Genomic DNA, 27121 nt, shown 5'->3' on the forward strand with positions numbered 1-27121 from the left:
TGTATTTGAAGAAGATTACCAACCCTAGCTTTAAGGAGGAGATGAGAGGAAGATGAAAGGTGTCAGATCAAGTGTAATTTGACACAAGGTCAGCTACTGCTTCAAGCTGCACAGCTGTTTTACATGTACATGTTTTAGGTTTTTCTTCATCATATAGGGTTGACCTGTTTATTTCTTTGCACGGTGGCTCAATGGTTAGCACTGTGGCCTCACAGCAAGGTGGTCCTGGGTCTGATACCAACAGTCATTTATGCTTTCTGTCCACTTTGTTTTCCCTGGCATAGTTGCAATGTCCACCCTAAAGGCCCAGACACACCAAACCCACATCAAAGAAATAGCAGCAGCGAAGGCCGACTGTTGCGTCGCCTCACGTCTCCTTCGTCTTGGCCGTCAAGTTGCATTTGAACACATGCACTAAAAAAACTACAGCCGACGGTCAGTTAGCACGTACGTTCTGCACCTGTGTTTAAGATGAACAGCCAACTTCTCTCACCAACGAGCTCCGCCGCTGATTCAACATGCTGAACCGGACGAAACACCTCCGATACGGGCAGACTAGAGCCGACAGTGCTGGACACACCGTAAAAACTAGGCTGACAGACGCTCACCGACGGCTCCAAAGTGTCCGACGGCCGACCGTCAGCTTGGTGTGTCGGGGCCTTTAACCCTACGCACTGCACCCCCACTTTAAATGACATGTCATGCATCAACACTTATAATAAAGGGCGACAAATGTTGTTTGAGGGAAATCCTTTTCTGTCAAGGTGCCTTCTGCTTTGTGATTGCTGCTCTTGAAAGCTCTTTTGGCTTTTGTGTTTTTATGTTTTTGGATTTTGCTTGCCATCATTTTCAGCATTACAAATCTGGAGATGGTCTGGCTCGCACTAAGACCGGCTCTTAGCCAGGTGTAAATGCAAGCTGAACAGTGTGACCTCGTTGTTGAGAAAAGAAATCCGCTGAACAAGCTGAAAGGTCACCTAACTCCGCCTCCTCTCAAGGTCATGAGATGACCCCTTCCTCGGTTCAGAAATAGATAAAAGGAAAAACCACACAAGAGCTTAGGCTCGGGAGACTATGGAGGGACGATGTGCAAGACGAGGGTCATATGACCGACTATTGTGGCCGAGCTAGTACTCGTAAGCTTCAGCTCTGGTAATAATTACTTCTTAGTAGGGCTGTCAATCCATTCAAATATGTAATCGGGATTAATAACATGACTGTCCATAGTTAATCACACATTATTCACACGTTTTTTTATCTGTTCATATTTATTATTGGAAGTTATTAAAAACACAAAACAATGAGGAATATTGTCCAGAAACCTTCACAGGTACTGCATTTAGCATTAAAAAATATATATTAAAATCATACATGGCAAACTGCAGCCCAACAGTCAACAACAGCTGTCAGTGTACTGTCTTGAATATGACTTGCTCAAACTGCATGTGATTATCAAATCTATTATCTATTATTAAACTGGGCATGTCTGTAAAGGGGTCAGAGGTCAAGGGACCCCTTTGAAAATGGTCATGACAGTTTTTCTCTCGCCAAAATTTTGCGTAATTTGGAGCATTATTTAACCTCCTACGCGACAAGCTAGTATGTTAGTACATGGTTGGTACTGATGAATTCCTCAGGTTTTCTAGTTTCATATGAGCCACTCTAATATTAAAACTGAGCCCGTTACAACCTCCGACAGACAAAGTAGCTACCGGGTCTGCCATTGGATTTTTGAGATGGTAATTAAAAAGTTGAGTTAATGTGTTAAAGAAATGACTGGTGTTAAAAGGAATCTGCGTTAACGTGTTATTATTGCCTTAACTTTAACAGCCCTACTTCTCACAGTATCAGTAATGTTAGTCCAGAGAGCAGGGCAACAGAAAAGTAGCCTATGGATGCCTTTGGCTGTCGCCTCAGCATGTCTTGAGAGTATCCTGCATTGTTTCTCTAGACCTTTGACCTTGGACCAGAATCAAGATAGCATAATGGTATGTGTCCACAGGGGCGTTTTTTATAGCGAGGACACACGTTGCTTCCCATAATTGGACGCTTGGTGGGCTGTCACTAGAAACAAGGCAATAGGCTCCTGATTGGATGAACGCTTTCCCTCCGTGGGCTGCTGCTCCCAGCTTTCAAACCGGAAACAGTATGGAGGCTTGTTTGGAAACTTTCTTCTCCTATTTCACGACAATAGTTCACCGAAATGTGTTTCTGAGAACATTTGAGGCGAGAAATAATCCATGCAGTTGATGAATCTGTCTTTATTTTGGAACAACAACGTTTATTTTAAAAGATCCTCGTGAGTTTCGAGAGGCAGCGAGTTGCGTCGGACGCCCGTGATTCGTATAAAGTAGACTAGCCCTCAACTTTACGCAAATAAGGTGCGGGCGGCGTGACACTCCGTTTCTCGAATCGCGCCGCCACGCTACCAGAATGCATTGCAAGGCTGCTAACATAGGCAATGAATGGGAAGCGTGGAAAGGACGGAGCCTGTGGACACGTACCATAACTCTCCAGGTGAACATACCAGGTGTAAATGGGGTCTATACAGAAAATATATGTTTTTCTTGACCAATGTGGTGGCCCTATCTTTTGGAGTACAAGACCCAACTGGCAGGCCTGATGTGTGTGTGTGTGTGTGTGTGTGTGTGTGTGTTGTGTGTGTGTTGTGTGTGTTTGGAGGGCAAAAGTCTTTGCAGTGGTTAGCCGTCCTCATCGACTCAAATGCTGATGGATAGACTGATGTCTGACACTGGTTTTATGCTCATAGTCGGTTTCTTCTCATCTGTCAGTCTCTCTCTCTCCATCTAGTGTATCTATGTATCCATCCCTCCCACCTACCATCCCTCCCCTCTATCGGGCAGATCTGAAACAATAGAAAGAGAGAGAGAGAGAGAAAGGGGGAACTGCACAGGGACAGATAGCTGGACTGAAAGCAACAGAAGAAAAGAGAGAGAGACAGATAGAGACAGATAGATGGGAGGTGGCATAATGAGTCCCTACGCTGGCGCTGCAGACCTCACCCTACAGTTACCATGGCAACTCAGCCTTCCACCAGCCAACAGCACTCAGCTCTTTCTCTCTAATTCTTGTTTTCCCTTCAGCGAGTGGCACTTGGGGGCAGCAGAACAACCTGTAAACACAACACTGACATTCAATTATTTAAGTTGCAGTGGCTAACAAACAGTCAGCAAATAGTTGCCTATTTACACACCCAGCAGATACGGAGCAACATTAGCATTCACGATGAGTTGTGTTCTGGCCACCTGAGGAACCTACGTCCAGTGTTCACTCTACTTTTAGCTTTGGTTTGCTAAATGCTCCGCTATGTTCACCAGCTAATCGTTAACGTTGTCTGTCATTTGGTGCTGGGCGGGTAGTGTACGGTGGATTTATAAGAACTTTTTTGCTTAAAACAGCTGCCTGCTGCTGCTGGAAACCAGGTTGGGTGAGACACACAACAGAGTTTACCAGTTATTACAAATTAAAAATTGTAAAAATGTTCTTATTCCACTCAGGCGTCCTGAGTGATCGGATCACAAGTGGACAACTTTCAGTATGTCTGTTCACATCTGGCATTAGAATGCGTCTCCACATGCATCTGGAGTGGCCACTTGTGATCTGATCTCACTTCCCCGCTCTATATGCAAATAAACACGTAGTAAACACACGGCTAATACAGCAGACGCTGTGACGTAATATTACAGGAATGTCAGTAGTAATATCCTACATCTTCGTGAATTCTGGTACATTTTATTGACATCAAATAAAAGGTTATTGTACCGGCGGTCCCCAAAGATCTCCATACCGCCGGCACCGAGCCGGGGATGTGAGCGAGCGAGCAGGTGGGAGGGCTGGTGTCAGACACACACATCACCGACAGTATGATAATAATGCACTTTGCGTGCCTAGTCTGATAATCTGTAGATATGTAGCATATAAACAAGATATATTTTAATAAAATATAGTTGTACCGACTGGGGATGAGTTGCGATTTCCGATTTTTTTAATAGTCGTTATTTATAAAAGAAATCGAATAATTAATGCAGGATTCTGTGTGTGTTGGAGGGGGGAGGGAGAGGCCGTTAGGCAGAGAGGCCGTTTCCATGCTGCGAGGCAGACAAGTGCTCGCGTCTGCCTGTTTATTCACCTGAAGAGCATAGAGACCCGCGGATCCCAGCGGGACGTTAGTAGAGTAGGCGGTCCTTAATGTGGCCAGGACACATTCACTACACACTGCTAAAAGAATGTGGCCATATGCGGCCCAGACCACCTCTGAATGTGGTCTGAGAGGTTGGATCTCAACGCGTCCCCAATGTGTCTAGAGCGCATTCACATCTGTACTTAAAGCTGTCCACTTGTGATCGGATCACCCAGGACGCATGACGCATATCCCCGCTCACTGCTTGATCCGTGCTAAAGTAGGGCCAATGGTTTTGCCCTTTTGGAAAAATTTCAACGATTTTGGGCACCCTGGACTTCTAACCCCCAAAAGACACAACTACACCACACTGTCAACCATCATACCAATTTAAAGTTCCTAAGTTAAATAGTTTTTGAGTTCTACTCCGGAAACGAAATGGAAGTTGAAAAGAATCACAGGTTTTGGGCAAAATTTCACAAATGTTGGGCACCCTGAACTTCTAACCCCCAAAAGGCACAACTACACCACACTGTCAACCATCATACCAAATTTGAAGTTCCTAAGATAAACAGTTTTTGAGTTCTGCTCTGGAAACTAAAGTGTGACACACGAACGGACGGAAGGACAGACGGATGGACGGAAGGATGGAAGGACTGACAGAGGGACGGACGAACGAACAGAAGGACGGACTCGCGGAGCGCTATATAACCCCGACTACGTTGTCGGGGGGTATAATAATGCACTTACTGTAAGTCGCTTAGGGCAAAAACAGTTGCCAAATGCATGCAATGTAATGTAATGCAATATTTAAACTGAGTAAAAGCTTAATTACATCAGATGGAAATATTCCAGATCTTCTGTATTATTTTAGACCCTTTTCCCCCCAAATTTGACGTATTTGATATTTTTGGAAACTTTGGAATCTTTAATAGAATTTAAAATAAATTTCAGCGAGTCTGAACAATATTTGGCTGCTCAGAATGATGCTGCAAAGATGCAGTTTGAATTAGGGCCGTCAACACGGCACGATAATAACACATTAACGCAATTTCATTTTAACGCCACTAATTTCTTTAACGCAACCTGCGATTTTTAGGTTGTAGGATGTCATACTAGCTTGTCGCGAAGGAGGCTAAATAACGCTCCAAGCTTATGCAAAATTTGGTGAGGAAAAACTGTCATGGCCATTTTCAAAGGGGTCCCTTGACCTCTGACCTCCAGATGTGAATGTGAATGGGTTCTATGGGTACCCACGAGTCTCCCCTTTACAGACATACCCACTTTATGATAATCACATGCAGTTTGGGGCAAGTCATAGTCAAGTCAGCACACTGACACACTGACAGCTTTTAGCTGACGTGTGTCTCCTCACTGTTTTGACTGATGCTCGTTCATGTCTATGTAGAGCGAGCACAAGCGCGAGCAACAGGACGCTGACTTTCGTTGACTTAACGGCCACAGGTGTCGCTGTTAACAAGACATTTCTGATTCTTACAAACAGTCCCTTTAACTGTGATTAAATATTTTAATCAATAGACAGCCCTAAATGTAATGTAATATTTAAGCTGAGTAAAAGCTTCATTCCATCAAGTGGAAATATTCCACATCTCCTGCATCATTTTAGACCCTTTTTTATTTTAGGAAACTTTGTAATCTCTACTAGAATGTTAAATACATTCGGGCGGGTCTGAACGATGTTTGGCTGCTCAGGCAAGAGACAAGAGAGTCGTACATTAACAATGAATGTTCCGGTAATTCCTTTCTGTCCTCTCTCCACATCATCTATCATCATTATTGTCTTTCTGAAACTCTTCCCTCTCCAAGATCATTTGATACTGAGATCCATATGCACACTAAAAGTCAATGAAACGCAATACGAGTCCATTCACGCCACTCGCACACTAAACCAGATTGTCCAATTTTGTGTGTCTACTTACTCTAGAGTAACGGCTTCATTTTGCTCTGTCACATAAAAGTAATAGAGCAGATTGTTAAGTAAAATATTAAAGTTTAGGACTGAACTGGCATAAAAAGAAATGTGGGGCAATTATCCAGGTGTTTAAATCTCAGCTCCCTTCGCTGTCTTCATTCAGCACATCACTAGAATGAAAGCACACAGCTGAGGAGGTCAGAGGGCTGTTGGTTTCTGTTCGGGGCAAACAGTCTCGCTGCGAGGGGAAATCGTCACTGGCCGTCATCTCATCCACCGAACCGCTATTAATAGCAGCTGGTCTGCTTTCGTCACTCCTCAGCAGTGCAGGAGAGGGGGGGGGAGGGAAAGAAAGGAGAAGGAAGGAAAGGAGAGAGGAGGGGGTACAGATGTAGGGGAAGATGAGAATAGAGAAAGCAGGTGGAGAGAGGGATGGATGACGCTCATCTCTTAAGTTGTTCTTAACGTCACGCTCGCGCAGACGTCACGGCGTGACGTTAAGAACAACTTGCGTGTGCATGTGTGTGTTTCGACCTGTTGTGAATCAAATGCCTTTCATCTTCATTTAGAAGAGATTTGTGTACAATAACTAGAGAGTATTCACCGCTGGTATACAGTAGGATAACTCACCTTGAGGTCCCTGTGCACAATGTCATGCTGGTGGATGTGACTGACGCTCTCCAGGATCTGATTGATGCAGTGGCTGGAGGAGACAGAGAGGGATGGGAACAGAGGAGAGACACATCAGTCACTCCACAACAGCTGGATGACAATGGAGTGCAGACTGAGGGACAGGAAGATTTTTTATATTTGACTTCAGGACATCTCTATGACTACATACATGCTGAAAATCAATCATTCTTACTGTATTCTGTATTCATTTAGATCTTTTCCAAAATAAAAGCTTATTTACTATACTATCGCAATAATTAAAAATCACAATACATATCGAATCACCACCCAAGTATTGTGATAGTATGGAATCTGGAGATAGGTAAATGGTCCCAGTCTTAATATTGAACAGAGAAAGAGAGAGAGAGAACAGATGTGTAGATGTGATACAAAACTTTCTTTCATCATGAAGCCTAATGTTAGTGTCCACTCCTCAGGTGTTTCAGTGCAGTAACTAGACTGCAGACTACTACTACTACTACTACTACTAACAGTGACAAACAGAGTGAGAGCTGGCTCACATGAACGGGTCAAGCGCGGGTTGAATGTGCATTGGCAGGTCCGTGTTATATACAGTATGTCTGTATCATCACTGAGCTGCATTTTTATAAACTATGATATTCGGGTCGCTTCCTCTCCTTGCATTTCTCGCACTCAAGGAACTGGAGTTAGGCTACACCTTTTTTTTTTGTGCCGTGGCGGCGAAAATTGCGTAAGAGGATATTTTTAGCAGTGTCGCTGCTCTGCTGTTGACTGCATATACAGTAGGGGAAACACTTGTAGAATCAGACAACGTTCTGTACAACTGATTCCAAATCAGCAACCAGGAACAACCAGTTCTCAATAGTGGAGCCCGAGACCAAGACAAGTCCGAATCCAACAAGGCACGAGTCCAAGACAATCCGAATCCAACAAGGCACGAGTCCAAGACAATCCGAATCCAACAAGGCACGAGTCCAAGACAATCCGAATCCAACAAGGCACGAGTCCAAGTCAAGTCCGAATCCAACAAGGTTCTGCCGGCTCTATAAGAGCTGGGCTGAGGTGGCTTCCCCTCTTTTGTTCCTTTTTGCCGGCTCACCAGTTCAGTTAGTTTGGGGAAAACTTTAGGGTTTTTTTTTTTTTTTTTACTTAACTTAGCTCTTTGGTTAATTATTGGTCACTTATTTCTGTATTGCACTTAAATAAAAACCTGTATTTTAAAAAAAACAACTCTTGATTCGTGTGATTATGTTCGACCTCGTCAACGAGCTTGAGGTTGTAACATAATTTGGGGGCTCGTCCTAACTAGTTGAAAACTTAATGGTTTTCAAGGTGGTTTTGTGACATCTAGTTTTGATGGCTTAGTGGCAGTAGGCCTGTGTTAATCTGGATGTTTGTGGTAACTTTGTGGACACAGTTTTGTCAGCTTTGTGGTCGACTTGTGGCTGTACTGTGGGTGTAGTAATTTGTGAGTTAAGAGTTGCATTTGTGTTGAGGCCGTTTAGTGTGGCAGTGTTTTGTGCTGTAGGCCGAGTCGGGTTGATGCTGGGAAAATGGAGTTCAAGTTGGCTGAGTTTTATTGAGTTTCCTTCCCAGGATGTGTTTGATCGGAGTACTAAGGGTAATCTGGTGTTAATTGCTGATCATTATGAAGTAGCTATTTCGAAGCAAGCTAAGAAGCAAACTATGAAGGCAGAGTTGTATGATGCCCTATTGCATAAAGATATTTTGCCCCAGTTACAGAGTACTCCAAAAGGACCAGAGCAGTTGAGACAGTCCATTGATGAGGCAATAAGACTTAAGGTGCTAGAAGTTGAGATGAAACATTTGGCTTTGGGAGAGAAAGAGTTGCACTACATGAATGGACTTGAAACTAAAAAGCTTGAACAGCAAACTACGATCCGCATGCGTGAGTTAGAGCTCAGTGTTACTTCTCCAGTTGCTGGTAGATCCACTGATTTTGATGTGAGTAAAAACATCCGCTTGGTTCCTCCTTTTAATGAGAAGGACGTTGATAAATATTTCATCTTGTTTGAGCGGGTGGCATCTACATTGAAGTGGCCGAAAGGGGTGTGGATGTTGTTGTTGCAATGTGTTTTGAGTGGTAAAGCGCAGTCAGTTTACTCATCACTTTCGGCAGAAGATAGTCTTGATTTTGACAAAGTAAAAGCTGCTGTGCTCGGAGCATATGAGCTGGTACCGGAGGCGTACCATCAAAGGTTTCGTTGGCTGATAAGCAGGGGCATCAGACTTATGTTGAATTTGCTCGGGAAAAAGATGCTCTTTTTGATTGCATGTGTACGTCCAATAAGGTTGAAGATTTTGCCCAGCTTAGACAGTTAGTGTTAATGGAGGACTTAAAAAACTGTCTCCCAGAGAGGGTGTCAACATATTTGAATGAGAAAAAGGTTTCAGACATTTTTAAGGCTGCTGTCTTAGTGGATGAATATGTTCTCACTCATAAGGCCGTTTTTGTGGATCGCCCTTTCAGTAATAAGCCTGTTGAGAGCCTAAATGGTACTGGGAGGGATAGTAGTAGAGGTATGGCTGTGGGGTCTGAGTGTGGCAGAAGTGCTGGTCCCTCAGAGCTTGAGGTTAAGGCTGAGAAGGACGAGTTGAAGGGAAAAGATGAGGTGATGTGCTTCTACTGTAAGAAAAAGGGGCATATTGTGGCAAGTTGCCCTGTGTTAAAAAAAACAAATGCAAAGCCAGCAGCTTTGGTAAATAAGTTTGTTAACACCTTAACTGAGATGTCTGAAGTGTCTGATGGAATGTCCAGCGATCTGGCAGATTTGGCTCCTTTCGTTATGGATGGCTTTGTGTCGTTGCCTGGTAACGTTCCTAAGGTCCCTGTGAAGATGCTGTGGGACACGGCTTTTATTCTTGTCTTTTATTTTGGAGGGAATCCTGCCATTCAGTAATGATTCTGCTGTGGGTTGGGACATTCCCGTGGTAGGTTTTGGCATGAAGGACATAGGTGTGCCTTTGCATAAGATCTTGGTGGAGTCTGACCTTGTTTCAGGTGAAGTAGCCTTGGGAGTACATCCTGGTTTCCCGATTAAGGGGGTTTCCTTTTTAATGGGGAATGATTTGGCAGGGGGAAAGGTGCTGGTTACTCCTGAAGTGACCCCGATCCCTGTAAGGCAGTCTCCTGATGAGCTCACTGAGAAGTTTCCCAAGGTTTTTTCAGCTTGTGCTGTTGCTTGGTCTCAGTGTAAACAGGACGAGGCTGAAGTTGATTTGATTGACACTTTTCTTTGTGATCGTGATGATAATTCCTTGTTTTCTCCGAAAGCTGTTGAGAGTAAAGACGTGAGTGTGGAACATTTTTCTGAGGTTGAGCATTTGTCCCTGACTCATGACCAGTTCATTGTTGTGCAAAAGAATGATGCTACTTTGTCTCCCTTGATCGAAGCTGTGGTAGCTAGGGATAAAGTGGAATTTGTGTCATCTGGTTATTTTGTTAGGGACGGGTTGCTCATGCGTAAATGGACGCCATTGAGTTCGACTGCAGACAACTGGAGTGTTGTGACTCAGATTGTAGCTCCTGGTCCATACCGAAACGCAATTTTGAATCTGGCTCATGACAATCCTCTTGCCGGTCATTTGGGGGTTAAGGAAACATACGACCGTATTTTGCGGCATTTCTTTTGGCCGGGGTTAAATAGGGATGTTACACGCTACTGTAGATCTTGTCATACATGTCAGGTAGTGGGGAAACCAAATCAGACCATTCCTCCTGCTCCACTGTATCCGATTCCAGTAGTGTGTGAGCCATTTGAACGTGTTTTGGTTGACTGTGTGGGTCCACTTCCTCGTACAAAGGCTGGTAATAAGTTTTTGGTGACGGTGATGTGTGCGTCCACTCGATTCCCAGAGGTGTTTCCTGTCCGTAAGATCACAACTCCTTTTGTTGTAAAGGTTCTGACGAAATTATTTAAATTTTTTTGGCTTGCCAAAAGTTGTACAAACAGACCAGGGTTCAAACTTCGTCGCGTGTGTTTGCTCAGGTGCTAAAGCAGCTAAATATTAAACATTGTCATTCCAGCGCATATCACCCTGAGAGTCAGGGTGTGCTTGAGCGCTTTCACCAAACTTTAAAGACTATGTTGCGCAGGTATTGTCTGGAGTTTGAAAAGGACTGGGATGAGTGGGTTCACATGCAGATGTTTTCTATATGGAAGGTGGTCCAGGATTCCCTGGGGTTTAGTCCATCAGAGTTGGTTTTTGCTCATTTGCGTGGTCCCTTGAAGCTTTTGAGTGAAAAGTGGTTGTGTGAAGGGCAAGAGCAAAACTTGCTGGACTATGTGAGTAATTTCAGTTTCAAGCTCTACGTGCATGTGAGATAGCTAGGGATAATCTTGAGACTGCGCAGGCTAGAATGAAGACATGGTTTGATAAGCACGCCAAAAGCAGGGAGTTTCAGCCTGGTGACAAGGTGTTTGTGTTGCTGCCGATCCCTGGGTCTAGCTGCAGACTCGTTACAGTGATCCTTACTTGATCCAGGAAAAGGTTGGTGATCGGGATTATCTTGTAGCCACTCCAGATCGCCGTCGTAGAAATCGTCTCTGTCACATTAATATGTTTAAGCTTTACTATGATAGGGAGCAGGTGCAGCCATAGTCCAGTTCTGAGACAGGTGAGGGCGTTGTGTCCCCTGTGGTGCTGTCCGGTGCTGAAGCCACTGCACCGTGTGTTAGTCTTGTGACAGGAAAGGCTCGGAGGCGCTGTCTAGCGCTGAAGTTGTTTTTTTCTGTGGCCCTGACCAAGGGAAAGTTGTCAAACTCTGAGATCTTGAAAAATCTTCCCACTCGTTTGTCTCATCTTTCTGAGCCACAGTGCTCGGATTTGGTTGAGTTAATTGAGTCAAACAAATCAATGTTTGCTGATGTTCCTTCTCAGACCTCCTTGTTGGAGCACGATATTGATGTGGGGGATTCGCCGCCAATCAAACAGCATCCATATCGTGAAAATCCAGACAAATGTTGTCGTCTTAAGCAGCAGGTGGAGTATATGGTGCAGCATAATATTAGCCTAGTGTTAGTGCCTGGAGCTGCCCGTGCTTGCTTGCTTGCTGATAAAGCTAATGGTGAAGATCGCTTCTGTATAGACTTTCGAAAGTGAATGGTGTAACAAAACCCAACTGTTATCCTCTTCCCCGATTGGAAGATTGTGTGGATCGTGTTGGGGGTGCCAGATTTGTGACGAAGTTAGACTTGCTGAAAGGATATTGGCAGGTCCCTTTGACTGAGCGGGCAAAGGAGATCTCTGCTTTTGTTACACCTGATGACTTTCTGCAGTACACAGTTATGGCCTTCGGCATTCGTAACGCGCAACGTTTAATGAATGTTGTTCTGTCTGGTCTGTCATTTTGTGAAGCAAATCTTGATGATTTGGTTGTCTTCTCTGAGTCATGGTCTGAGCATATGGAGCATTTGCATGCAGTGTTTTGTCGTCTGAAGGAAGCAGGTTTGACGGTGACTTACCTAGGGAAGGTGGTGGGGGGAGGTCAAGTTCGTCCTGTGCGAGCAAAAGTAGAATGCATTGAAGCTTTCCCTGTTCCAACCAACCAACCGAACCGAACTTCGCCGTTATCTAGCCATGGTTGGCTATTATAGGGGCTTCTGCAAAAATGTATCCGCCGTAGCCTCGTCTTTAACTGATCTGCTGAGTCCAAAAGTGAGCTTTAGGTGGTCTGATACCTGCCAGTCGGCCTTTGAGCAGACAAAAAGTCTCTTGTTGAACGCACCCATTCGTGCGGCGCCCCGGTTTGATAAGCCCTTTAAGCTGGCTGTGGACGCGAGTGATACCGGCATTGGCGCTGTCCTTCTGCAAGAAGGTTCAGATGGAGTTGAGCATCCAATTTCTTATTTTTCTAAAAAACTCGATGTCCATCAGAAATGGTACTCAACCATGGAGAAGGAAGCGTTGGCGCTTGTCATGGCCCTTGAACATTTCGAGGTCTATGTTGGTTCGGTTAATGCTCCTGTAACTGTTTATACAGATCACAATCCGCTTGTTTTTCTGTGTAGGAACAAAAACGGACGTTTGATGAATTGGAGTTTGCGATTGCAGGCCTTTAATATGGAAGTCCGACAGTCCGTGGCAGGGATAATGTTCTGGCTGACGCATTGTCGCGCCTGTAACCAGTTGTTCCGGAACAATGTGTGCTGTTGGGGTCTTGCAGTTTCACGGGATACATTGTTCAGTAACTTAGGGTGGGGGTGTTATGCTCCCCCTCCTTCTGATCATGCTGATCCTGTCTCATGCCTAATCTTGGTCTGTGTTTCTTCTCTCCAGGTGTGGCTGCTCTCTCTTGATTGGGAATCAATAAAGAGGGGGAGGGGATTTGGGATCACTCTCCCTTCCACTCTAGCCTGGCTTGGCCTGGCAGCAGAAGCAGCATAGTGACTTCATGTCGTTTTTTGTTGTTTCGTTCTTTATCTTTCCGGTGAGTCCGCAGGTTTAGTTTTCGGTGTTTTGTTTCTGTTTGTCTGGGTTTAGTTTGGGGTTATGTTGTTCAGGGGTAGAGGGAAGCACCCGGTTCTGCCGGCTCTGTAAGAGCTGGGCTGAGGTGGCTTCCCCTCTTTCGTTCGTTTTTGCCGGCTCACCAGTTTAATTAGTTTTCTGGGAAAACTTTAGGGGTTTGTTTGGTTTTTTACTTAACTTATCTCTTTGGTTAATTATTGTTCACTTATTTCTGTGTTGCACTTAAATAAAAACCTGTATTTTTTTTCAAAACTCTTGATTCGTGTGATTATGTTCGACCTCGTCAACGAGCTTTTCTCGGGGTCGTAACAATATACAGTAGGGTAAACACTTGTAGAATCAGACAACGTTCTATACAACTGATTCCAAATCAGCAACCAGGAACAACCAATTCTCAATAGTGGAGCACGAGACCAAGACAAGTCCGAATCCAACAAGGCACGAGTCCAAGACAAGTCCGAATCCAACAAGGCATGAGTCCAAGACAAGTCCGAATCCAACAAGGCACGAGACCAAGAGAAGTCTGAATCCAACAAGGCAACAAGTACTACAGCCCTGCCCTGTAGTGCCCATCAGACTACCTTGCTGCTGTCCTCACTGGTGTTATAATCGTACATCCTCTCACATTTTCTCTCTAGCCCTGTCTCCAATACTCTTCACCTCATATCTCTCCCGCCGTTCCTTCTTCTTTCATTAAATTTTTTCCTGACTCAAATGGAGTCTTTGGTGTAGGATCACCTGTACATTTCAATATCAGATGAGAACTAATCCCAAACACATGTGCCCATCCTCTAAACAACCAAAAGTTAGAGCTTGATAGCCTTGACTAGGTTTTTGATCATTTTTACTGTGCAGTATATACAGTATGTCCTCATAACTATATCATCTGTTCAGCTGATCAGCTCTAACTGTTATGTGGCTTTAACTACCAGTGCAAGGTGAGACACTTAAACTGGCTGTACGTACATCTGACGGGCTTAATAACACATAGTTTCATGCTGCCATGACCGATCACAAGTGAGTGTTTTTGGTTTTCAAATGAAGTCCAGAAAAATGTACTCAAGGAGGATGTCGTCATGGTGTGTCGGAGGCGGGCAGAAGTGTTGGGTGCCCACGCTTCTGCTTTGTTCACCCATGTGCTTGATGTCCATTAGTGCAAAAAAAGAAAGTGTTCGAAGCTGACTTCTGCTGTTTAGTATGGATGTGAGGCTTGGCTTAAGGTGTCTCTAAAATCGAATGAGACCATGGACATGGCCGGGGTAAAAGCTTTGCCTTGAGTTTGACTTGTTAATTATAGGCAGGGCTTCCATCAGTACAGATTTTAAGTCCCTGACACACCAAGCCGACGGTCGGCTGTCGGACAGTTTAGCGTCGGTCGGACTAGTTTTTGCGTTGTGTCCCGCACCGTCTGCTTTAGTCTGCCCGTGTCAGAGTTTTTTTGGCCGGAGCTAAGTGGTGAGTGAGAGTGGTGTGAAAAGGGTTGGCAAACGCTGCTTTGTTTCATGTACGTATCATAACAACGGCTTGTATATCCGCCGTCCTCGGTCTTCCTGTTTACCTTTTGAATTACGAATACAGACTACTGCCGCCTGCTGATGTGGAGAGTTATTTCCTCTCACGGACGCACAGAACGTTCGTGCTAACTAGCCGTCGGCTGTGGTCGACTTGTCGGCCAAGACACAGGCGACGATGAGGCCCTCATCGCCGCTAGCTCTGTGATGTCGGGTTGGTGTGTCTGGGCCTTAAGTAAGAGACAAATAGGCCAAAGTCCTCTGTAAGATGAAGCATCAGCTTGATATGCCAGAGATGCCTTTATTAGCAATGTGAAAGCTCAGAAAAATCAACCTTGTTACATTGCTTTTTTGATCATGACAAAAACAACAGAAAATGCTGCCGGCTTGTAAAGGCCTTTAGTCGGCACAGTCCAGACAGGTAATTTGCTGCAGTGCCAAAACCAAGAGCAGCTTCTGACAACAGGCTCAAAATAATGTTTCAAAACTTAGGACAGCTTTGTCATTATTTATTAATGGAATTAAATGTAAGAGCCCTGAGTCACATGGTCAAAAATAAACAACCCCAGAGAAGTGGCAGAAACTACAAGCATTGCTCCTTCTACTAAAGCACCAAGTACATTAAAACACATTCACTTTGTGCTTTCATAACCCAACTTTGCTACTTTGGCAGCCACCAAAAACTTAATATGCAGGAAAACTGACTAGTGACACATAACATGCACTAGATAACATGTTCACATGTTAGCATGACGACATACTGTACCTGGCATCTGCCTCGCTGTAATACTCTCTAGCAACAATGTCCTCAAACAGCTCTCCTCCAGTGACGCTGTAGACAGACAGAACAGAGACATGGTTGTTTCTCTTTCCTTTTGGAGGAAGGATACTGATTTATGTTGATGTTAGTAGTTACACGTCTTCATAGATCCAACATGTTCTGTGTTAATATGTAACATGTGCTCTAACTTGTGCTGGAAGAGGTCACATGACTGCTTGCTGATAATACAAGCCTCTAAAAGACCTACATGTCTGGTTTATTCCTTCCTCAGATACTAAACGGATACACTGTATCATCACATGGTAATAAATCAGAGCTTGACCTGAAACGTTTTTTAACCTGAACAATCATATGCTAAATTCTACCTAACACAATCCGATACTGTTAAATCACATTTCAATGGGTGAAACACATATTATAAAGAGAAATGTGCAGGAAAGTGGCTGTGACAGTTAAAAAAATTTTATTTTAAGTAATTTATGTTTTTTGTAAATACACACTGGAATAGAGTGCTACAGGAATGAGTCCTAAAACCCAGAAATGAGTCAGCATTTTAGCACTTCCTGTTCCCTCGTCTGGTTTTAAAGGTCACATATTATGCTCATTTCCAGGTTCATAGATGTATTTTAATGTTGCACTAGAACATGTTTACATGCTGCAATGTTCAAAAAACCCTTTATTCTTCTCATACTGCAGCCTGAGTCTGCCTGCCTCAGAGACTAATTCAGCCTCTGTCTGAAAACCACTGATTCACAGCCTGTCTCCTCCCACTCTGCTCTGATTGGTCAGCGTTTTCTGTCAATCTCAACAACAACAGCGTCACCCTCCCCCTCCCTCCCGGAGCAGCTCTGGAGAGAGAGACGAGTGGAGAGATAGCAGCTAGAATAGAGTTTATAAACCACTTTAAAGTTTATAAACCAGAAACTTCACCCAGCGCACGTTACCGGAGGAATCTGATCAGAAATCGGCGACACATGATGAACATCTGCGGTCCAGATTCCAGGTTTTCCTGACGGTTTCTCTCAGGTAAATAATACTATTTATAGCTCTGTTAGTTAACTCAGTGTTTACCTCATGCATCAACTCTGTAAACCGTAAACATACACTCTGTTTTACGTCTGTCTTTACAGATCCATCTGTGAGAAATGACCGACAGAATCATCCCAGAGGAGAGCAGACAGCTGTGGGCAGATGGCTCTGTTTACATGGAGATACAAAGCTAACCCGTTAGCATGTAGCTAAATGCTAACGGGTTAGCTACATGCTACCGCTATGACACGGTGTGTAAACACAGCGACCATCAGGGTGGAAAATAGAAGATGTGAAACAGTAGTCAGTTCATTATTTCTGCTAAAAGATAAATGTATGGAAGATCAGAGTAATGGTATATTATTTACAGTAGTAGCTGTCTCTGTGTTACCATGACTACAGACCACCGGAGCTTAGCTTACCATAGTTTACCAGAGCTGAAGACTTTCTCCTGTACCATGTCACATAACTAACTAACAGGTGAGATGATTACAAATGCTGTGAATAATTAATATTGTCATCTGTCAACTCAAATAAAGTTTGACTGTGAAACAGAAATGTGTTGTGTTGCTTACAAGTCACTATTTACTACCTGTAATCTGCTACATGCATGACATCAAATATATATAATATATAAATATCATCTGTTTAAACAGTGTAATTACATAAAGCCTTTGTGAAAGAACATGTTATATTTAGATGATGGGAGTACATGAAGCCTGTTCTGCTGGTTCTTGCAGACTTTGCTCAAGTTAGGTTGAGGAGGAGAGACAGTGACGCGCTGTGGGGCGGGGTCAGCTACTGAAGGTTCTCTCTGGTTCGACCAGGAAACCCTTACATGGCTTGCATTTCTCTAATGACGTCAGAAGAGAAGGAAAAAAAGCGATTTTTTTTTCTGCACCCATTTCCGGACAAACGGAGGAGGAGAAAAAGAGAGAGGATGGTCTTTTATGATACTATGGTGGCCTGTAGACACACTGGGGACAGATATTGATGTTTAAAAGACATGGAAAAGTGCATTTTGCATAATAGGTGACCTTTAAGTTAGATGCCTGAAATCAGGTCTGTGGTTAACACAAGCTGAAGAGATTTTTAAAAAAATGTTCTACAACATCTTAAAAAAGGCGATTGCTAACAAGTGTCTAAATGAGACGACTAAACGCCATCACGGCGACTCGTCCTCCTTTACAGCCTCGTTGTGTTTGTACTCACGTTCATGTGACCGTGGTGTAGTTTGTTTATAGCCTAACGTTTGCTTTTCACTTCTGGTGATTGCATTCACACTTCAAAAATCATAAAAGTGGTGTTCATTTGTGGAGATTATCTTGCTGAACAAAACATGTAAGTATCATAAACGTTTGTTCGTCACAGAGCTGAGTTTCTGCAATAATCCAAAACCTAATGGAACATTCCCATTGGCTTTTTGTGGAGGGAACCAGGGCGATGCTAAGTTCCCGGTTGGCCTACAGAAATACTTCATCCCTGGAGCACTCTATAGGGGAATATAAAACTTGATATTTAACACATGCTCTTGGTTTTCATGTGAGTCCTAACATTTCCATAACTGGATACAGTAAATGTTACACAAGTGGCAGAAATAGAGTACTATCACAAGAGAGAATGTGAAAAGACTTCAGGTTTTCCTCAGTTTTCCATGAAGCAACTCATAGTATGAAAAAGGAAGCTCCCATCATCTTTATGTGGGATAAACATGGTGAGCAGCAAGGAGTGAAATTGAAATGCTAACGTAGCACAAGCACACACACTGTTTGTCGGACGCTCGTTATCCTTACGCCGGGTGACAGAGTATCGTTACGCCGGGCAGACACACAGCTGACAACCTGCTAAACTAAACTAAATTATGTTGTGGAGACTTTTACTGGGAAAGTGGCTGCATGTCCGCGACACTACACGCAGCATCGTGGCTGCTACAGTAACTCTCCTGACGGTGAACTGGAGACAGTGAACGCAGCATCGTGGCTGCTACACTAACTCTCCTGACGGTGAACTGGAGACAGTGAACGCAGCATCGTGGCTGCTACAGTAACTCTCCTGACGGTGAACTGGAGACAGTGAACGCAGCATCGTGGCTGCTACAGTAACTCTCCTGACGGTGAACTGGAGACAGTGAACGCAGCATCGTGGCTGCTACAGTAACTCTCCTGACGGTGAACTGGAGACAGTGAACGCAGCATCATGGCTGCTACAGTAACTATCCTGATGGTGAACTGAGGACTCAGTTGTCTGTTGTAGGGATGCTCATTTTGAAAAATGACTACCACCTGCTGGAGCACAACAGATGTTGGTTGACGGGAGTCCCCAGTTCACCGTCCGGGAGCGTTAACTTAGCAGCTACGATGCTGCGTGTAGTGTCGCGGACATGCAGCCACTTTCCCAGTAAAAGTCTCCACCGCACATTTAGTTTAGTTTAGCAGGTTGTCAGCTGTGTTTCTGCCCGGCGGAACTTTAGTGAGTGTCCAACAGTATTTGTGCTACGTTAGCAGCTCTAGCATTGCCGGAGGCTTCTTGCTCGCCGCCGCACACGTAGTCTGCGTAACTTTAGTGAGTTTCCAACAGACTGTGTTGGTGGTGAGTGTGAGGTTGTTGGTGGTGTTCTAGCTGTGATCGTAGGTGTAGCAGTGTGTGTTCAGTTTATTTGTCGGTGAATAAATGCTATGAAACTACAACTCCTCCACTCCACTCAAGCGAGCTAGAGACCGGAGCCAACTTCCTGTATCCTGCAACTCCAGCTCTGCCTCTTAAGGTGGGCTGTTAAGGTGGAACAGCTTTTCTCCTTAAAGAGACGAGCTGCTCCCCTGAGCCGCTCAGCTTTTTAATCAATTATTAATATTTCTTTTAACCGTTTTAAGTGATAGCGTTAATTGGTTAAAATGCTTAATATCAGTTAAATGGTTAATTATGGACATCCCTAGTCTGTTGTGCTCATACACTGCAGCTGGCACACCGCTACATGTGGTTAATGAGGGTCTGTGAACGGTTAAGAATATTTTTCAAAATTAGCATATCTACCACTGAGCAAGGCAAACGGCGTTACCACGGTTATGCACTCGGCGGCTCAAGTTCCCGCAGTCTTGGAAAGGGAGGAGTGAGTAGAGGGGTGTTCAGTTAGCTTCAGTCAGGCGCTAGATGCCACCAAATCCTACACACTGTCCCTTTAAGAGTAGACTGAACACAGTGGAAAAGCTAAGCTAATAAAGCTAATATACTGTACTGCTGTGAAAGGTGACAGTGGTGGAAAAAAAAAATTTCATGATTGGGTGGAGCAGTACTCTGGTTGAACCTGTGACGTGTGTGTATGTGTGTGTGTCAATGTGATTTACTTACAGGTCAAAGACAAGGTAATGGAAGCCTTCCTCTGAGATGCTGTCATGGAGTCGTACTAGTGAGGGCGAGAGAAACAGAGAGAGACTTCACTTCCAAATCAGTTCACTGGGTAAGACAACTAGAACGACAATAACCACTCTTAACATAAGTCAGCGCAATGTTATTATGGTATGCTCATTTAAAATCACAGGGCTTAACAATAAGGACTGCCCGCTTGCCCGGGTCAAGTAAAACGCCACTTTAGACTTTGGGTAAATCTAGCAACTCAAAATGGATTAAACACATTGTTTTTTTCTGGAGCTGATGATGGAAGTAGCTAATGAGTGGGCCATCTCACTTCCTTCTCGTCGAGAGTTGCACCAGTGCAGTACCGATCGGGCACTCACAAGAAAATAGCGACGGGTAAAGACAAAGTTTATGAGTGCATTTCAATTATCCTGGCAACAGGAGTGTAGTTGGGTGGCGTTAGAGGATGTGGGCAAAACACCAGATTAATTCACTTAAAGCAGTAGTAGGCAGAATGTTTTTGGCATCATTGGGCAGAAATCCCATAATAACCTTCCAGCATATTGTAATTCAAGTGTTCTGAGAAAACTGAACTTCTGCACCTCCTCATGGCTCTGTTTTCAGGCTTTAAAGGTCTCATATTAAGCTTATTTCCAGGTTCATAGATATATTTTAATGTTCTCCTAGAACATGCTTACATGTGGTAATGTTCAAAAAACGCTTTATTCTTCTCATACTGTCTGCCTGCGTGAAGCCTCTTTCACCCTCTGTCTGAAAAACCCTGATTCAGAGCCTGTCTCCTCCCAGTCTGCTCTGATTGACCAAGACTGATCTCTCGAGTACTACAACACGGCCAGCAGTACTCACTAGCCACGACCACACCAAACGTTTTTTTTGGCTGACGTGCTGACGTGCTTACGGTAAGCGTATTGCCTCATTTCCGGTTGCCTGTCTTTCTGTGTGCTGCTGTGTTCTGTAGCTGCTCTAGCACATCCAGGGCAATATAGTTATATACTCTTCATTACAGCGGATAATTACCCGCTACATTTATATCTACACTAGTTCTGCTTAAGCACTCACAACTCGCTCCTCTTTAGAGACTTAACCACACATATTCAGCTCGGCTAACGCTAGCTGGGCTATCGTATCGTAGCATAACAGTAGCTTAGCAGTAGCTTAGCCGTTAGCGATGGCTTCTCCTCTCTCCTGCTCTCCTGTTCTCTCTCCTTCTCCTGCTCTCTCCTGCTCTCCTGTTCTCTCTCCCTCTCCTGCTCTCCCCTGCTCTGTGTGTCTTATGTTTAGTTATTCCTCTGCCTCCTTTAGAGCTAATGGTACATGTATTAGGTGTAGTGCACTCGCTGCATTGGAGGCGAGGGTTAGCGAGTTAGAAGCCCGGTTCTGCACTTTAGCTTCAGCTTCTTCTGTAGTTAGCCAGCCCCTAGCCGGTGCAGACCGGCCAAGCTTAGCTTCTGCTAGCCGTCCCCCAGCAACCCCCGAGCAGCCGGTAGGCTGGGTGACTGTCCGAAGGACGCATAGTCGTACCCTGAAGCCCACGGTTAACCACCAACCACTTCACGTTTCTAACAGATATTCCCCTCTCAGCGACACACCCGCTGAGAAACCAACTCTGGTTATCGGCAGCTCCATTTTGCGGAACGTGAAGTTAGCGAAGTCAGCTGCCATAGTTAATTGCATCCCGGGGGCCAGAGCGGGCGACATTGAATCCGTTTTGAAACTGCTGGCTAAGGATAAACGTAAATACAGTAAGATTGTTATTCACGTCGGCGGTAATGACACCCGGTTACGTCGATCGGAGGTCACTAAAGTTAATGTCCAATCGGTGTGTGCATATGCAAAAACAATGTCGGACTCTGTAGTTTTCTCTGGTCCCCTCCCCAATTTGACCAGTGACGACATGTATAGCCGCATGAAGTCATTCCACAGCTGGCTGTCGTGGTGGTGTCCAGCAAACGATGTGGGCTTCATTGACAATTGGAACCCTTTCTGGGGAATTCCTGGTCTGATTAGGAGAGACGGCATTCATCCTACTTTGGATGGTGCGGCTCTCTTATCCAGAAATCTGACCAAGATTGTTGGTGGAACAAATCCATGACAAACCAGGGGTCATTCCAGGACGCAGAGCTGTAGTCTTATACACTTCTCTGCGCTTCCATTAGAGCAGTTACCCACCCATAGCTTAACCCCAAACCTCACTGAGACTGTGTCTGCCCCACCTAAATTAATTAAATCAAAAGTAAACAGAAGAGGAGTTAAACATAATAATCTAATAAAATCTAACACTAGCACTGCAATAAAGCAACAAAACAGGAGAATTAAATGTGGACTCTTAAATATCAGATCTCTGTCATCTAAAGCTCTACTAGTAAATGATTTAATATCAGATAATCACATTGATTTATTTTGTCTTACCGAAACCTGGCTGTGTCAGGAAGAATATGTCAGCCTAAACGAATCCACTCCCCCGAGTCATATTAATACTCACATTCCTCGAGACACCGGCCGAGGAGGTGGAGTTGCAGCCATCTTCGACTCAAGCCTATTAATAAACCCTAAAACTAAACTAAATTATAACTCATTTGAAAGCCTTGTTCTTAGTCTTTCACACCCAACCTGGAAAGCACTACAGCCAATTTTATTTGTTATAGTGTACCGCGCTCCAGGCCCATATTCTGAATTTCTATCTGAATTCTCAGAGTTTCTATCAAGTTTAGTCCTGAAAACAGATAAAGTCATTATAGTAGGTGATTTTAATATTCATGTGGACGTTGATAATGATAGCCTCAGTACTGCGTTTATCTCTTTATTAGATTCAATTGGTTTCTCGCAGAACGTGCATAAACCCACTCACCGCTTTAACCACACCCTCGACCTTGTTATGTCATATGGCGTTGAAATTGAACATTTAATTGTTTTTCCACAGAACTCTCTTTTATCAGACCATTATTTAATCACTTTTGAATTCTTATTACTAGACTATACACCATCAGATAAAAGTGTGTACACTAGATGTCTATCCGATAGTGTTGTAGCTAAATTTAAGGAAGCGATTCCATCAGCATTAAATTCAATACCATGTCTCAATATAACAGAGGACTCGTATGTTAATTTTAGCCCTACCCAAATTGATCATCTTGTAGATAGTGCTACAGACTCACTGCGAGTCACACTTGATTCTGTTGCCCCTCTAAAAAAGAAGTTAGTAAAACAAAGGAAGTCAGCTCCATGGTATAACCCTCAAACACGCAAATTAAAGCAAGCATCGAGGAAACTGGAAAGGATATGGCGTTCCACCAAACAGGAAGAATCTCATTTAGTCTGGCAAGATAGTCTTAAAACATATAGGAAGGCTCTCTGTGATGCCAGAGCAGCCCATTACTCATCATTAATAGAGAAAAATAAGAACAACCCTAGGTTTCTATTCAGCACTGTAGCCAGGCTGACAGAGAGCCACAGCTCTATTGAGCCATGTATTCCTACAACCCTCAGTAGTAGTGACTTCATGAGTTTCTTTAATGATAAAATCATAACTATTAGAGACAAAATTAATCACCTCCTACCGTCAACTGGTACCAATTTATCCTCAAACTTAGGAACCTTAGAAACAGCTGTACAACCTGATATATATTTAGACTGCTTTTCTCCTATCGATCTCCACAAATTAACCTCACTGATCTCATCTAAATCATCTACCTGTCTCCTAGACCCCATCCCAACTAAACTGCTTAAAGAAGTTTTACCTCTAGTTAGCACCTCTTTACTGGATATGATCAATGTGTCTTTACTAACAGGCTATGTACCACAGTCCTTTAAAGTAGCTGTAATTAAACCTCTTCTTAAAAAGCCCACTCTTGATCCAGAGGTCCTAGCCAACTATAGACCTATATCTAACCTTCCCTTTACCTCCAAAATACTCGAAAAAGTAGTTGCCAGTCAGCTGTGTGACTTTCTACAGAACAATCATTTATTCGAAGATTATCAGTCAGGATTTAGAGTGCACCATAGCACAGAGACAGCACTAGTGAAAATTACAAATGACCTTCTAATGGCATCGGACAAAGGACTTGTCTCTGTACTTGTCTTGCTAGATCTCAGTGCTGCTTTCGACACCATTGACCATGACATCCTATTACAAAGACTGGAACATTTAATTGGCATTAAAGGAACTGCACTAAGTTGGTTTAAGTCCTATTTATCAGATCGATCTCAGTTTGTACATGTCAACGATGAGTCCTCCATGCACGCCAAAGTTAGTCACGGAGTTCCACAGGGTTCTGTACTTGGACCAATTCTATTTACCTTATATATGCTTCCCTTAGGCAATGTTATTAGAAAACACTCCATAAACTTTCATTGTTATGCAGATGATACCCAATTATATCTATCAATCAAGCCAGATGAAACAAACCAGTTAACTAAACTTCAAGCATGCCTTAAGGACATAAAACCTGGATGACCTGCAATTTCCTGATGTTAAACTCAGACAAAACTGAAGTTATTGTACTAGGCCCTGAGCACCTCCGAAACAAATTATCTAATGATATAGTTACTTTAGATGGCATTGCCCTGGCCTCCAGCACCACCGTAAGGAACCTGGGAGTTGTCTTCGACCAGGATATGTCCTTTAACTCTCACATAAAACAAACCTCACGGACTGCCTTCTTTCATCTACGTAACATTGCGAAGATCAGGCACATCCTGTGTCAAAATGATGCAGAAAAATTAGTCCATGCATTTGTTACCTCTAGACTCGATTACTGCAATTCCTTATTATCAGGCTGCTCCAATAAGTCTCTTAAGACTCTCCAGTTGATCCAGAATTCTGCAGCACGTGTACTGACTAGAACTAGAAAAAGAGATCATATTACGCCTGTATTAGCTTCTCTGCACTGGCTGCCTGTAAAATCCAGAATAGATTTTAAAATCGTCCTCCTCACCTACAAAGCGCTAAACGGTCAGGCCCCATCATATTTTAAAGAGCTCATAGTACCCTACTACCCCACTAGAGCACTGCGCTCACAGAATGCAGGGTTACTTGAGGTTCCTAGAGTCTCCAAAAGTAGAATGGGAGCAAGAGCCTTCAGCTATCAAGCTCCTCTTCTCTGGAACCAGCTCCCAGTTTCAGTCCGGGAGGCAGACACCGTCTCTACATTTAAGAGTAGGCTAAAGACTTTCCTCTTTGATAACGCTCATACTTAAGCTGCTATAGGCATAGACTGCCGGGGGACTTCCTATGACACACTGTCATAAGGAACTTCCTATGACACACTGAGCTCCCCTCTCCTTATGTATATACTCATGTCCCATGTCCATGTTGTTACTAACTTCATTCCTTCCCGGGAGTCCTTGTGCCTCCTTGTCTCGCAGCTAACCGTGGAGCGGGGTCACACCTGGAGCGAGGTTATACCTGGAGCATGGGTACACTTGGAGCAGGGTTTCACCTGGATCTTGGTGGTCTCCGGTATTGTGGCTGCATCTGCTGCCGCGTCGGTGCCTGCTTGACACCAACTGCTACCATCCCTAATTAACTACGTCTGTACGAGGGACTACCAATGCTAACGAGGGATTTCCAACACCTAGTGACAATGTGGCAGCCTGGAGAATAACACTTCTCAATCACTGCCAAAGACATCAAGAGCTCCCAGCAAGCATGCTGATGCTGCAGGAACCAACGCACGGGCATCGATCGCAGGGACGTCCCACACCAATACACATGGACGTACTGAGGAGAGATGCTGGACAGTGCTGGCTTTCCGATAGTTGTATTATCACTCTTTCCATCCACCACTATTGGTTTTGTGTTATCAGTCCTACTTGTATTAGCTATTACAGCTGCTAGACTGCTATTGTGGCTGCTTCTCTATCTCTCTCTCTCTATCTATCTCTCTCTCTCTCTCTCTCTCTCTCTCTCTCTCACTCTCTCTCTATCTATCTATCCCCCCAGCCGGTCTCGGCAGATGGCCGCCCGCCCTGCGCCCGGTTCTGCTCCAGGTTTCTTCCCAGTAATCGGGGAGTTTTTCCTGGCCACAGTGCGCTTGGTGGATCCTGTTGGGTCTCTAAACTATGGTGTACGGTCATAGACCTGCTCTATATATAAAGCGTCTTGAGATAACTTCTGTTGTGATTTGACGCTATACAAAAATAAATTGATTTGATTTGATTTGATTTGATTTGATTTGATTGGTCAGCGTGTCCTGGTCTCTGCTGTCAATCAAACGCCCTCAACACAGTGTAACTTTCTTCCCCGCCACGCAGCCAGAGTGCAAAGAGCAGAACACGAGACAGTGTGAGCCAGCTACATGGAGTCAGCATTTCTACCGTGAATAATAAACTAATTCAAAGTTTATAAACCATAAAGTTCACACAGCGCACGTTCCCAGAGGAATCTGATCCGAAATCGGTGAGAAATTAACAACATCTGCGGCCAAGATTCCAGGTTTTCCTGACGGTTTTGCTTCGGTAAATATGCTATTTTTAGCTCAGTATTTAGGTTCTGCATAAACTCTGTAAACCGTAAACATACACTCTGTTTTACGTTTGTCTTTACAGGTCCATCTGTGAGAAATGACCGACAGAAGCATCCCAGAGGAGAGCAGATAGTTCTATTTACATGGGAGATACAGAGCTAACATGTTAGCATGTAGCTACATTACAGAGCTAACATGTTAGCATGTAGCTACATTACAGAGCTAACATGTTAGCATGTAGCTACATTACAGAGCTAACATGTTAGCATGTAGCTACATGCTAACATGTTAGCATGTAGCTACATGTGACGGTGTGTAAACACAGCGAACATCAGGGTGGAAAATAGAAGATGTGAAACAGTAGTCAGTTCATTATTTCTGGTAAAAGACAGCTGATAAACGTAGTAAAGTAATCAGAGTAATGGTGTATTAGTTACTGTAGGAGCTGTCTCTGTGTTACCATGACTACAGGCCGGTTAACGTTACACTCACCGTAGTTTACCGTAGCTCAAAGACTTTATCCTGTCTCTGTCAACATAACTGAAGGTGGAATTACTGATCTCATATAAAAACTACTCAGTAACCACAGTATCAGCAGCTACTGGGAGGACTTACGTTATAGGGTACTGTGTCCATGTTTCAGAGTAACCGTTTTACTTGTCAGACAGTTATACAGCCATATTTATGCTGTGAAATGTTTGTCTTCTGATAGATGGAGCATGAGAGAAAGAGACAATTAGACACTAT

At 43.9% G+C, this 27121-nt stretch overlaps 2 protein-coding genes across 29 annotated transcripts in view; one reads left to right on the forward strand and one right to left on the reverse strand.

The window, feature by feature from the left end:
- Positions 1-27121, reverse strand: part of camk2g2 (calcium/calmodulin-dependent protein kinase (CaM kinase) II gamma 2) — a 169519-nt gene that overhangs the window by 74781 nt on the left and 67617 nt on the right. For all 28 annotated transcript variants that reach the window (XR_012595114.1, XR_012595113.1, XM_074645318.1 and 25 more), the window contains exons 4-6: positions 19884-19938; positions 15495-15560; positions 6705-6777 (exon numbers count right to left, since the gene is read on the reverse strand). Coding sequence is in view for 26 of the 28 variants with exons in the window: in XM_074645318.1 (XP_074501419.1) it covers positions 6705-6777; positions 15495-15560; positions 19884-19938 (194 nt within the window). In the remaining 2 variants the exon portion in view is untranslated. The remainder of the gene's footprint in view (positions 1-6704; positions 6778-15494; positions 15561-19883; positions 19939-27121) is intronic.
- On the forward strand, positions 20784-22036 carry LOC141773473 (uncharacterized). The gene has a single exon (XM_074645345.1). It carries the CDS (start codon positions 21079-21081, stop codon positions 22000-22002), a length of 924 nt encoding a protein of 307 aa, XP_074501446.1. The 5' UTR covers positions 20784-21078; the 3' UTR covers positions 22003-22036.

Source organism: Sebastes fasciatus, chromosome 9 (assembly GCF_043250625.1).
Source record: "Sebastes fasciatus isolate fSebFas1 chromosome 9, fSebFas1.pri, whole genome shotgun sequence".
Classification (NCBI taxonomy): domain Eukaryota; kingdom Metazoa; phylum Chordata; class Actinopteri; order Perciformes; family Sebastidae; genus Sebastes; species Sebastes fasciatus.